At 41.7% G+C, this 12,535-nt stretch overlaps 1 protein-coding gene and 1 pseudogene across 2 annotated transcripts in view; one reads left to right on the forward strand and one right to left on the reverse strand.

Moving 5' to 3' along the window:
- Window positions 1-12,535, reverse strand: part of EPG5 (ectopic P-granules autophagy protein 5 homolog) — a 131,990-nt gene that overhangs the window by 26,919 nt on the left and 92,536 nt on the right. The window contains exons 32-35 of one of the 2 annotated variants that reach the window (XM_027526312.1): window positions 10,778-10,926; window positions 10,004-10,205; window positions 8,543-8,615; window positions 7,448-7,548 (exon numbers count right to left, since the gene is read on the reverse strand). In XM_027526312.1, the coding sequence (XP_027382113.1) occupies window positions 7,448-7,548; window positions 8,543-8,615; window positions 10,004-10,205; window positions 10,778-10,926 (525 nt within the window). Of the gene's footprint in view, window positions 1-7,447; window positions 7,552-8,542; window positions 8,616-10,003; window positions 10,206-10,777; window positions 10,927-12,535 lie in introns of both variants that reach the window. The other variant, XM_027526311.1, reaches the window with a different exon arrangement.
- On the forward strand, window positions 1,617-6,989 carry LOC113882578 (annotated as a pseudogene).

A 12,535-nucleotide genomic window follows, 5' to 3' on the forward strand; every position in this document is an offset into this window, starting at 1 on the left:
AAAAAGATAGTTTTGTTTAAATAAGGATGGACATGTAGGAGAAGATGTCTAGGAGGTAATCTCTTAGGACCAGACGAGCTTCAGCCCAGATGCAAATAAGTTCTGTGACCTCAGATGAATTCTTTTTGATTTTCAGGTCCTCATTTTTCTAATCAATAAAAGCAGAGAGCTAAATCAGACAATCTCACTAAAAGGCTATAATTTAATAATTCTTCATCTTGTTATGCACAGTTCTTCTGTTTCCTCTCTCTGAAGTGAGCTACCCTACAGCCATACCACCCTGAATGCGCCCAATCTTGTCTGAACTGAGCTACCAGTTCTTAATGTTAGCCAAGTACTTTCTTATTTCTAGGCCACTTTTTGATTTTCTATACACAAACCTGTGACAGTGCTTGCCCCTTTATACTAAGAAACTAAATAAACAGCCTCTATGACAATAGTTTTATGCTCAAATATTTGTCACACTACAAATACATTCTGGATGGTAATAAGTAGCTAGAAGTCTGCCTTTCCAAAAAAAAAAACAAAAAAGAGTACTATTAGGATTTCATGTTACTCACTGAACCAATATTTATCAAGTGGACAGTGAGAATACAGCATTATCCTAATCTTAGGGGAATGAAAAGAAGAATGTTTCTATGCCTAGAGTTTATATCACAATTGGGGAGGGGTGAGGGAAAGAGAGATAAGATATGTAAAGGTCAATCAAAAATACTGGATGAGGTACATCTAGAGAATGGAGTATTACTCAGCACTAAAAAGAAGAAAGCTATCAAGTCATGAAAAAAATGGAGAAACCTAAGTGCACATTACTAAGCAAAAGAAGCCCATCTGGAAAGCAACACTATGAATGATCCTAACTACATGACATTCTGGAAAAGCTAAAACTATGGAGAAAGTAAAAGAAATCAGTGGTCTCCCAAGGCTAGTGGGGAAGGAGGGGTGACTAGGAGAGGACAGGATATTCAGGGCAGTGAAAATACTCTGTAGGATACTGTAATGGTGGATACACATCATTATACGTTTATCCAAACCCACAGAATGAACACCACCCAGCATGAGTCCTATGGACTTTGGACGATAACGTGTCAGTGTAGGTTCATCAAGGGTAACAAATGTACAACTTGGATGGGGGATGGTGATAGTAGGGGAGCTGGAGGGGAGACTACGCACTCAGAGCAGGGAGCAAAGGGCATATGCAAACTCTGTACTTTCCATTCAGTTATGCTGGGAACCTAAAGCTATACTAAAAAACAGTCTCTCTCTCTCTCTCTCTATATATATATGTATTATTAGATGACAAATTTTACATATAACACATATTACTGCTATATATATTAACATATGTATTATTGCTATATTATATATACATACTATTATAATACATAATCTATCATCTGATGCTATTATATATAAAATACTGGATGCATGTGTGTGTGCATGCATGTTCAGCTGGGCCCAACTCTTTGCCAACCCATGGACTATAGCCCGCCAGGCTCCTCTGTTCATGGGATTTTTCCTTGCAAGAATACTGGAGTGGGTTGCCATTTCCTTCTCCAAAATACTGGACGGCTTGTTAACTCCAGGACTCCGTGCCACATAAACACACGGCAACCATGGAGGTACACCACTCAGATCTCCCTTCAAACAGAACTTGCCACAGATCAGGCTACAGCACTTCAGCACCTGAGCCAAGGCCATCCTCCTCCCTTGGAGCCCTCAGCCAACAACTGAGCACTGACCTGGTGCTTCCACCAAGGCTGGGCTCCTCAATAAAGAATCATTGCGCTCCAACGCCCCATCTGGCTGGCCAAAACTTCCTCAGATCTCCCCTGCAGATTGAGACTCTGCCTTCCTGCTCTCCTTTCACAGGTGTTCTACCTGCACCAGAGGTGAAGGCTTTGCTTGTCTACCTCTATTGCTTCCCCTCTTATTTTCACAGGCATTACCCCCAGCACCTCTTAGCATTCTGGCTCCATCATGGTGTCTGCTTCCCACAGATCTGAACTGCAACAATGTGCTATAAAGACTTAGAAACAGGACGGAAATGTACCCACGTAAACAGATATGCAGGAAACACAAAGGGCCTGAGGCTTCACCCACGTAGTGGAATCAGCGTAAGAAAGAAGTGGCGGTGGGAAGGCCCAAGGACGTGTAGGCCTACAGTGAGTAGAGCCACATGGTTGGATGGATGCTTCCAAAAAACCCATCCCGTAATACTGAAGTGCTCTGGGTCGGACACATTTGAATGCTGAGCTAAAACATTATTACACTTCCAAGTTTTTGAATAAGAAACAGAATTTTAGGAGAATCAATTTAGCGGACAGACCCTAGCAAATGAGCAGGAACAAAAATGAGAGGAAACAGAAGGCTACTCCAAGAATCTGGATTGGGTGGACTAATAGCCTCATAAGCCTCCTGATACAAAACATTTAGATATACTGAGTAAATACAACATCTCTGATAATGCATAGCTACATACATTCAGTGGAAGAAAAGAGGTCAGAAGCAGAAAGACTAGAAAAACAGAGCATCAAATTGATGATAAGGCAACACAGGATGAAATGGTGAGACAGCATCACCGACTCAATGGACATGAATTTGAGCAAACTCCAGGAGAGTGTGAAGGATAGGGAAGTCTGGAGTGCTGCAGTCCATGGGGTCCTAAAGAGTCGGACACAACTTAGAGACTACACAACAAAAGCCTCAGTTTCCCTGGGGCTGTTTATGTGGGGTTTTCAGCCTCACAAGGAAACAGAAAACAAGATCTTCTAAGGACTACACCCTCACTGAAAGGGCAGATAAGGGTGGAGGGGAATGGATCTTCTCCATGATAGCTCAGAATGGGAATCAGGGAGCTGAGAAAGCTGATTGTGATAACTGAGTCTGGGGGTTGATTTCATGTGTCTGTACAGCAAGAAAAGCAAGGAGAACAAATCACTCAATCCTAAAGAAAATCAACCCTGAATATTCACTGGAAGGACTGATGCTGAAGCTGAAGTTCCAATACTTTGGCCACTTGATGCAAAGAGCTGACTCACTGGAAAAGACCATGATGCTGGGAAAGATTGAGGGCAAAAGGAGAAGGGGGCAGCAGAGGTTAAATCACTGACTTAATGGACCTGAACTTGAGCAAACTCTGGGAGACCGTGGAGGACAGAGAAGCCTAGCGTGCTGCAGGCCACGGGGCTGTCAGGGGCGGACGCGACCTAACAACTGAAGAACACCACAGTGTGAGAAAGCCCAAGTCAAGGAATGACGCACAGCCAACTGGCAACAAAGCCAAAAAGGTCAAGAAAGCAGGGCCTTCTGAGGTTGATGTGAATTCTCAAATCCAAAAAGTGATCCTAAATCCAAAAAGGCAAAAAAGAAAGAGGAGCCATCTCAAGATGACATTATTTCTCCTAAAACGAAAAGGTCAAAAAAAACTAAAGGAGCCCTGTGAAAAGACAGTTGTTTCTCCTAAAACCAAAAAAGTTATAAAAAATGAGGAGTCTTCTGAGGAACAATTGGGTGCACCTAAGCCCAAAAAAGGAGTACGTCAAGGCTATATATTGTCACCCTGCTTATTTAACTTCTATGCAGAGTACATTATGAGAAACGCTGGACTGGAAGAAACACAAGCTGGAATCAAGACTGCCGGGAGAAATATCAATAACCTCAGATATGCAGATGACACCATCCTTATGGCAGAAAGTGAAGAGGAACTCAAAAGCCTCTTGATGAAAGTGAAAGAGGAGAGTGAAAAAGTTGGCTTAAAGCTCAACATTCAGAAAACGAAGATCATGGCATCCGGTCCCATCACTTCATGGGAAATAGATGGGGAAACAGTGGAAACAGTGGCAGACTTTATTTTTCTGGGCTCCAAAATCACTGCAGATGGTGACTGCAGCCATGAAATTAAAAGACGCTTACTCCTTGGAAGGAAAGTTATGACCAACCTAGATAGCATATTCAAAAGCAGAGACATTACTTTGCCAACAAAGGTTCATCTAGTCAAGGCTATGGTTTTTCCTGTGGTCATGTATGGATGTGAGAGTTGGACTGTGAAGAAAGCTGAGCACCAAAGAATTGATGCTTTTGAACTGTGGTGTTGGAGAAGACTCTTTGAGAGTCCCTTGGACTGCAAGGAGATCCAACCAGTCCATTCTCAAGGAGATCAGCCCTGGGATTTCTTTGGAAGGAATGATGCTAAAGCTGAAACTCCAGTACTTTGGCCACCTCATGCGAAGAGTGGACTCATTGGAAAAGACTCTGATGCTGGGAGGGATTGGGGGCAGGAAGAGAAGGGGACGACAGAGGATGAGATGGCTGGATGGCATCACTGACTTGATGGACGTGAGTCTGGGTGAACTTCGGGAGTTGGTGATGGACAGGGAGGCCTGGCATGCTGTGATTCATGGGATCACAAACAGTCGGACACAACTGAGCGACTAAACTGAACTGAACTGAAGCCCAAAAAGATGAGGAAAGAGAAAGAAACAAATGGAAAAACTAGAGAGAAAAGCCCCAACCTGAAGAATGGATTCCCTGATTCTGGACCTGACTCTGACTCCAAGAAAGCTGCCAGTGAAGAAAATAACAGTGAGTTAGAGCAGGAAATGACTGTGGAGCAAAGGAGGAGCTTTCTCTAATTTTCCCATATCTGAAGAAATGATTAAACTTCTCAAAGCCCGTGTGGTGACCTTCCTGTTTCCTATATAAGCAAAGATGTTTCACCCTGTCCATAGTGGGAAGGAGTTGATGGCACAGGCGTGGACAGGAACTGGGAAGACATTCTCCCTTGCTATGCCTTTGGTTGAGAAACTTCAGGGAGAACTGCAAGATAGGAAGGGAGGCTGTGCCCCTCCAGTACTGGTTCTTGCACCCACAAGGGAGTTGGCAAGTCAAGTACGCAGAGACTTCAGTGACATCACAAAAAAGCTGGCAGTGGCTTGTTTTTATGGTGGAACTCCCTATGGAGGACAAACTGAATGCATATGGAATGGGATCAATATCCTGGTTGGGATGCTAGGTCATACCAAAGACCACCTGCAGAATGGCAAGCTAGACCCCACCAAACTTAAGCATGTTGTCCTGGATGAAGTTGACCAGATGCTGGACATGGGCTTTGCTGATCAGGTATAAGAGATTTTATGTGTAGCAATAAGAAAGATTCAGAAGACAATCCCCAACATTGCTTTTTTCTGCAACTTGCCCTTGGTGGGTATATAATGTTGCTAAGAAATACATGAAATCTACATAGGAACAAGTGGACCTGATGGGTAAAAAGACACAGAAAACGGCAGTAACGGTATAGTATCTGGCTATCAAGTGCCACTGGACTCACAGGGCAGCAGTTACTGGGACATGATCTGAGTGTACAGTGGTTATCAAGGGAGAACTAGCATATGTTGTAGGAGAAGGCAATGGCACCCCACTCAGTACTCTTGCCTGGAAAATCCCATGGACGGAGGAGCCTGGTAGGCTGCAGTCCATGGGGTCGCTAAGAGTCGGACACGACTGAGCGACTTCACTTTGACTTTTCACTTTCATGCATTGGAGAAGGCAATGGCAACCCACTCCAGTGTTCTTGCCTGGAGAATCCCAGCCTGGTGGGCTGCCATCTATGGGGTCGCACAGAGTCAGACACGACTGAAGCGACTTAGCAGCAGCAGCAGCATATATTGTGAAACGAAGAAAGAAACCCAGCAGTTGAAACAGAATGTGGCCGTAAGGCAGGATGCCCAGTCTTTACCTGGAGACATTCCACAGAAGCAAAGGGAAACCACCTGAAAAGGCTTCAGAAATGGTGACTGTAGAGTTCTGGTTGCAACCAGTGCTGCTGCGTGTGGGTCAGACAGCCCCGAGGCTGTTCTGCTGGTTCAAAGTTCTCCACTGAACGACATACAGCCCTACATTCACCGTTCCAGGTGAACAGGCAGAGCTGGAAGGACGGGGTTTTGCATCTGCTTTTATCAGCACAAGGAAGAATACCAGCTAGCCCAAGTGGAACAAAAAGCAGGAATTAAATTTAAGCGAACAGGTGTTCCTTCTGCAACAGATAATAAAAGCTTCCAGCAAAGATGCCATCAGGCTCATGGACTTGTGTCTCCCACTGCACTTGATCACTTCAAGCAGTCAACCAAGAAGCTGACTGAGGAGAAGGGAGCAACAGAAGCCCTGGCAGCAGCCCTGACCCACATCTCCGGTGCCACGTTGGTAAAGCACTCCACGATCAACTCAGATGCGGGCTTTGTGACCATGATCTTGCACTGCTCAAATGAAATGCTAAACATTAGTTATGCTTGGACAGAACTTAAAGAGCAACTGGGTGAGGATACTGATTCCAAAGTGAAGGGAAATGGTCTTTCTCAAAGGAAGGCAGGGTGTTTGCTTTGATATCCCACTGCATCAGTAACAGAAGTACAGGAAAAATGGCATGATTCACAGCACTGGCAGCTTTCTGAGGCCACAGAGCAACCAGGGCTAGAAGAACCAGGGGAAGGATACGGCAATTTCCAGGGATAGTGGGAAGGCAACAAAGGTGTCAGGTGACAGCGGGAAAGAAGTAGAAGCTTCAGAGGACAGCAGTCAGGAGGTGGTAACAAAAGTAACAGATTTCAAAAAAAGGCCAGAAGCGAAGCAGAGTTCTAATAAAGCATTTGAATAGTAATTTGAAGTAGAGGATTTATATGGCAAAAACAGAACTATGCTCAGCAGCATGAAACTGACCATTATTTTTCATAGAGTTAAAAGTTAAAAGCACACTGTACTTCCTTCCTGACCACTTGCCTAATCCCCATCTCTTTAGGAAAGACAAGCTTCATCTAAATTATCTCATCTGATTGATGACTGTCATTTATAACTTTACCATTACTTCTGTCTTGGTTATTCCTTTGGAAAAGGTGTATGGATTCATTACATATTCTAATGTATTGCCTATAAATTATAAGATTAAGTAAAGCATGTATCTGCTGATACTTTGTAAGTTGACCTGTCTTTATACTTAGAAATTCCTCTTATTAATAGTACGCTTCCCTGGTGGCTCAGATGGTAAAGAATCTGCCTGCAATGCGGGAGACCCGTGTTTGATCCCTAGGTCAGGAAGATTCCCTAGAGAAGGAAATAGCAACCCACTCTGGTTTTCTTGCCTGGAGAATTCAATGGACAGAGGAGCCTGGCAGGCTACAATCCATGGGGGTCACAGAGCCAGACTGAGTGACTAACACTTTCATTTTTTTCACAACATGGGGGAAACACAATTTCAAAACAGAAAGGCCTTCTTTCCATAACTGATGACACTCAGCATTACTTTACCAAAACTAAATTGTAGGGGGGACCTCTCCTTGTTCAAAGATGATAGCTTACCAAATAAATGAAGTAGGAAAGCAGAGGCAAAAGATTAACTGAATGACTTAAGGAAAAAGTGAAAACTAACCAGAGGCATAATACAACATCTTCCTACCTTTAAAACTCCCATGCAATGAGTCAATGCAGTCAGTGAACACCTGCACAATGCTTGAGGCCACCACAGCATCACTCTCCAACCAGGGGTAATGTCGCTGGCTGCTTTAAATAAGAGAAACATACACTTAGAAAGGAAACACTATGATTAAATTACTATCCATCCCAGAATCTATTATGTAGCCCTAAAACACATTTAGATCACTTTAAAGGCTGTAAATCCCTGGAGGTGACCTGTAGCTTTTAATACCAATAGCATAATTTTATTGACTTTCCTTCCTAACCTTTATTCCAATGTAATTAAGTTTCAGAGGTGTGTCATCTAACTAAGTATCAAATTAGCACCTTTTTTTTTACATCCAATTATACCCGTGAACCCATCCCTTGTGGATTTGGGTTACATTTCAAATGTCTCAGAGAACAGTTTTCTCTACCTAAAGCCTGAAAGGGAAAAAAGTCATGTAAAAAGATAACCAAAAGTGAATAGAGAGGAAGTAACCAAAGGAAAAAAAAATTCTTTATATGAAAATTCAGTTCTAAATCTGGTTTAGTAAGTTCAATATAAAAAATAAATTCCATTAGCTCATCCTGGAAATAAACAAGCAGCCTGCATTATGATAAGCAGTCTCACAGTCACCACAAAATCCTGAAGCTTGCAGACTGTTTAAGGATAGCCCTCTGGGAGAGAGCAATTCCCACCCAGTAATTTGAAAGTCAACTTAGTACCCCAAAAATAACTGATACTGGGTAAAATCAAGTGAGTCTCATATTTTGCAGTGTTACATTATCAAAACATAATTCAGGAGAACACATTTATTTTTCTGAAATTAAATACTAAACTCATTTAACTTTTTTATTGTGGTAAGCTGGAAATAAGAGTCCAGTTTTGCTTCAAAATCAATAGCTCTGATCAATCAGACTAGCAATTCCACAAACAGAAAATGTATTAAGTTCACTTTGTAAATAAGCATTTTCTAAATTTAAATGTTGCCCTATATAAAAATCAAATCTGTGAACCATCAGCTGTACCAAAACATTATCAGAACTTTAAGTCTATAGATTTCAAAGGAATCTCAATATCAGAAAAACTATTTACCTTTCATTGTCTTCTAAAACCAGTATCCATGGCTTAAAGAGCTGGATGATTACTGAATGTAGGGATCTTAGCACTAAAACAAAGCAAAATTTTTAGAGACAAGAAACAAGTCCATCAAATGAAGATGGCCAACAGGCACATGAAAAAATGTTCAACACCGCTAATCATCAGGGAAATGCAAATCAAATCATGAGAGGTCACCTCACACCAGTCAGAATGACCATCATCAGACAACACAAACACCAAATGTTGGCGAAAATGTGGAGAAAAGGGGACCCTTTATACACTGTTGGTGGGAATGTAAATTGGTGCAGCTGCTGTATGGAGTTTCTCAAAAAACTAAAAATACAGCTACCATATGACCAAGCAATTACACTCCGGGGTATATATCCGAAAAAAAACCAAAAAGATACCATGCATCACAAAGTTCACAGCAGCATTACTTAAAAATGGCAAAATATGGAAGCAATCTAGGTGTCCAGCAACAGAAGAACGGATAAAGAAGATGCGGTATCTACATCTGGTATACACACATATACACACAGTGGAATACTACTCAGCTATAACAAAGAACGAAAGTTTCCATCTGCAGCAGCGTGGATGGACGTGGAGGGCGTTATGCTGAGAGACAATCACTGTATGATATCACATGTGTGGAATCCAAAAAATAAAAGTAGTGACTATAACAAAAAAGAAGCTGACTCACAGATACAAGAACAAACTAGAGGTTACCAGTGGGAGAAGGAAGGGGGAAGGGGCAATGTAAGAGCAGGGGATTAAAAGGTACAAACCAGCAGTTATAAAATAAGCTACAAGGTTATACTGTATAACAGGAAACAGAGCCAATATTATATAATAACTATTAAGTGGAGAATAATTTTTAAAAATTGTGAATCACTATATTCTATACCTGCTACTTATATAATATGTGCATCAACTAACTATACTTCAATTAAGAAAAAAAAGAAACAAAGTTGGCGTTTTATCAGTATCATTGGTAACTAGAAAAATTATCTATATACTTAAAAACCTATGGTGATACAGAAAAAACATGTTTAATATAACTAAGCCTGCTTCAGTTTTCATTTGCTGCAATAAATTTTTTGTAATTGGATAAGTTTTATTATAATACAATGTCAGAGACAATTTTATAACACACATTTTTTAAAAATAAAAACTTAAATACTCTCAATGAGATAATAGGAAGAGAGAATTGGAGACTGAAACCTCTATCTTTGTATTTCACCTTACAAAGAGCGGGTGAAGCAAGCACCCACTATGTAAGTGAGAACAGGTATGACACATATGGGTTCACACTTGCACTGTCTATTTCCTATTTTTTCTTCGTAACACTCAGATATAGATTTATCACCAAGATTTAAATATTTTAGTGTCTATTCAAGTCTCTCCTGATGGAAGGTCAAAACACCTAAGCTCTATGTTGCTCTAAAGGCATATTACCTGTTTTGCTGCTGGCAGATGGGTCTTGGGCCAAGCAGGCCATTTCTGAGTCAAGCAGCCTTTTTACAAGATAGCCCAAGAATGTCTTCATGTCTGCCATGTAAGGACTCCATTTTGAGAATAAACCAAAACTTTTAAAGTCCAATGTGGACAACCGAAGCTTATAAAAAAAGTTTGACAGCCACTGTATAGTCTCCATTACCTGGAAAAAAATGACCAATTTTTAAAAATGCTTACTGAATATGTGCTTTCAGTAGAACACTACAGTAGGCTGAGATGAAGAGCTTTGACTTTATAATCGAATTACAAAGGTATAGAGCATATGAAAAGTAAATCAACAGACTTCAAAATCCTTTTCAAAAGCAAAGAAACCATTTTTTCATATAAATTCATGTGAACTCACATCATGTAAAACTGATGAAGCTGACAGCTCTGGGGGACAACTGTGTGAAACCTACTCAAAGGAGCCAGTGAAGCAGGAGGCTGAAGGTGGCAAGGGGAGATACAAACGGGCTGGGCCTGGGCTGTTCAGGAACCGAGGAGCAAGAATCAGACTGAGGCACGAGAGAAAGGCGATCCAGGCACGGGGGCATGGAGACAGGGGCAGGGGACGGAGGGAACAGGAGATGACTGACAAAGGAAAGCACAGGGCTCTTGGAGATAAAAGATGCATTTTTAGATATAAATTTTAAATGTGTTCCAGTTGTTTAAAAAAAACAAAGGAAATGAAAAAGAAACACATATAGAAACTTTACAGAGGCAAGAGCTACACACCTGCTTGTCGGACAAGAGCACATCAGGAGAACTTTGAAGCACCGTGCTCTCCACAGAAGCTGCCCCCTGCTGGCAGCCTGGGGTGCAGCAGCCCAGGGCTCTCAGGGTGGCTTTCCAACACTCGGGGCTTAGCAGCTGTTCAGCAGAGCCTTACAGGGCATGGACAGAGGACAGCAAGTCAGCATCCTTCACAAACTAACTTTTCAACGTGAATCGAAGAACACATGTACTTTACAAATGAATGAGCGTTATGTAAAAATCCAAAACATATTCATAAAGGTCTGTGGCAAAGAGACCAAAGTTAAGAGAACCTACTGAAAGATCTGTGCACGTGGACACCTGATTTTCCTTATTCTCAGGAACCCTGATGGGAGTGAACACAGCAGAGCCATCTGAGCTGGAATCTGTGAGCCCCTGACTGGGGAATGGTAAAGGTGCCATCTTTCTGGCTGGACAATGTGAGAGAAACAAAGGAACCATGGAACAGAATACAACTGCAGAGTCTATGCTCTCTTTAGAAGACGTCTCATACTCATCTAACACCCTACTCCTGTAACAGGCAAAACCTAAAGCAACACAGAGACAGTATGCAAAAGTACAGACTACCAACCAGCACTCAGCTACCTGCAAAACTCACTTCCCAGAGGACAGGAACCTATGCCCTCATGCCCTTACCACTGGGAAGTGGCCTGGATCAAGGAGACTACAGTGGCTCAGAAGGGCAAGTCTGGATGGAGTAATGCACACCAAGAAGATGGCAGTGAAGCCAGGGGAAATTGCAGTGGGCTCACCCAGGGCAAATGAAGACAGATTAGCAATGGGTAAAGCCCTGGGAACACTGCCATGATGGCCAGGGAGGGATGGAACACCAGGAGGCTGGAGGTCACGGAATCTGACAGAGGTGGTACTGTTGGTCTTAAGCCTGTAACTGAACTACTTTTCCTGCGAATTAAAACTTTTCTGCTAAATCCAAGTCAGTGGTTGCCTGTATAAACAATTTAGAATCTCTTTAAAAGGTTTCGGGGAAGGAAGCTTCCCTGGTATCCAGTGCTTTGTTAAGAGTCTACCGTGCAGTGCAGGGGATGCGGGTTCAATCCCTGGTGAGGGTATGAGACCCTACATACCGCAGGGCAACTGGGTTAGTGAGCCATAACTAGAAAGCCTGCAAGACCCAAGGAAGATCCTGCATGCCATAGCTGAGGCCTGACACAGCCAAATAAATAAATATTAAAAAAATAAAATAAAAGGTTTCAGGGGAAAAATCCATAATATATGTTTAATCAAATTTTGAAAACTTAGGAGTAAAACTTAGCTATGTAAATAAGCATTAAAAATTATACAAGTGCACTTCTGTACCACCACTCCCCACCCACCTTGCAACCTGCCGCTATAGGAAACAATGAACTCTTTGAAGGGCTTTGAAAATTAGACTATACATTCTTCAAGTAGTCCAATACATAAGATCATTAGCTAATTCATAAAACTATTTCCGTAAAGTAACACAAAGATTTGACATAATGCAAAATTTAGTTTTCCATTACATCAATAAACAGTATGAAGCTTACATGAATAAATACTATCTCATTTTTCAAATTTCAATAAAAGTCCTGCCGAGTGAAATTTCAAAAATTAAAAAGCCTGCACTCTTTATTTCTCCAACACTCTGATGGAAAACTGCAGGAGGGGGATAAAACAGTGGGAATTTGGGAAATTTAATGTTGTTCCTTCTCTTGGATAATATAAAAACAGTGTATCATT

The sequence above is a fragment of the Bos indicus x Bos taurus genome, chromosome 24, assembly GCF_003369695.1.
Source record: "Bos indicus x Bos taurus breed Angus x Brahman F1 hybrid chromosome 24, Bos_hybrid_MaternalHap_v2.0, whole genome shotgun sequence".
NCBI lineage: Eukaryota > Metazoa > Chordata > Mammalia > Artiodactyla > Bovidae > Bos > Bos indicus x Bos taurus.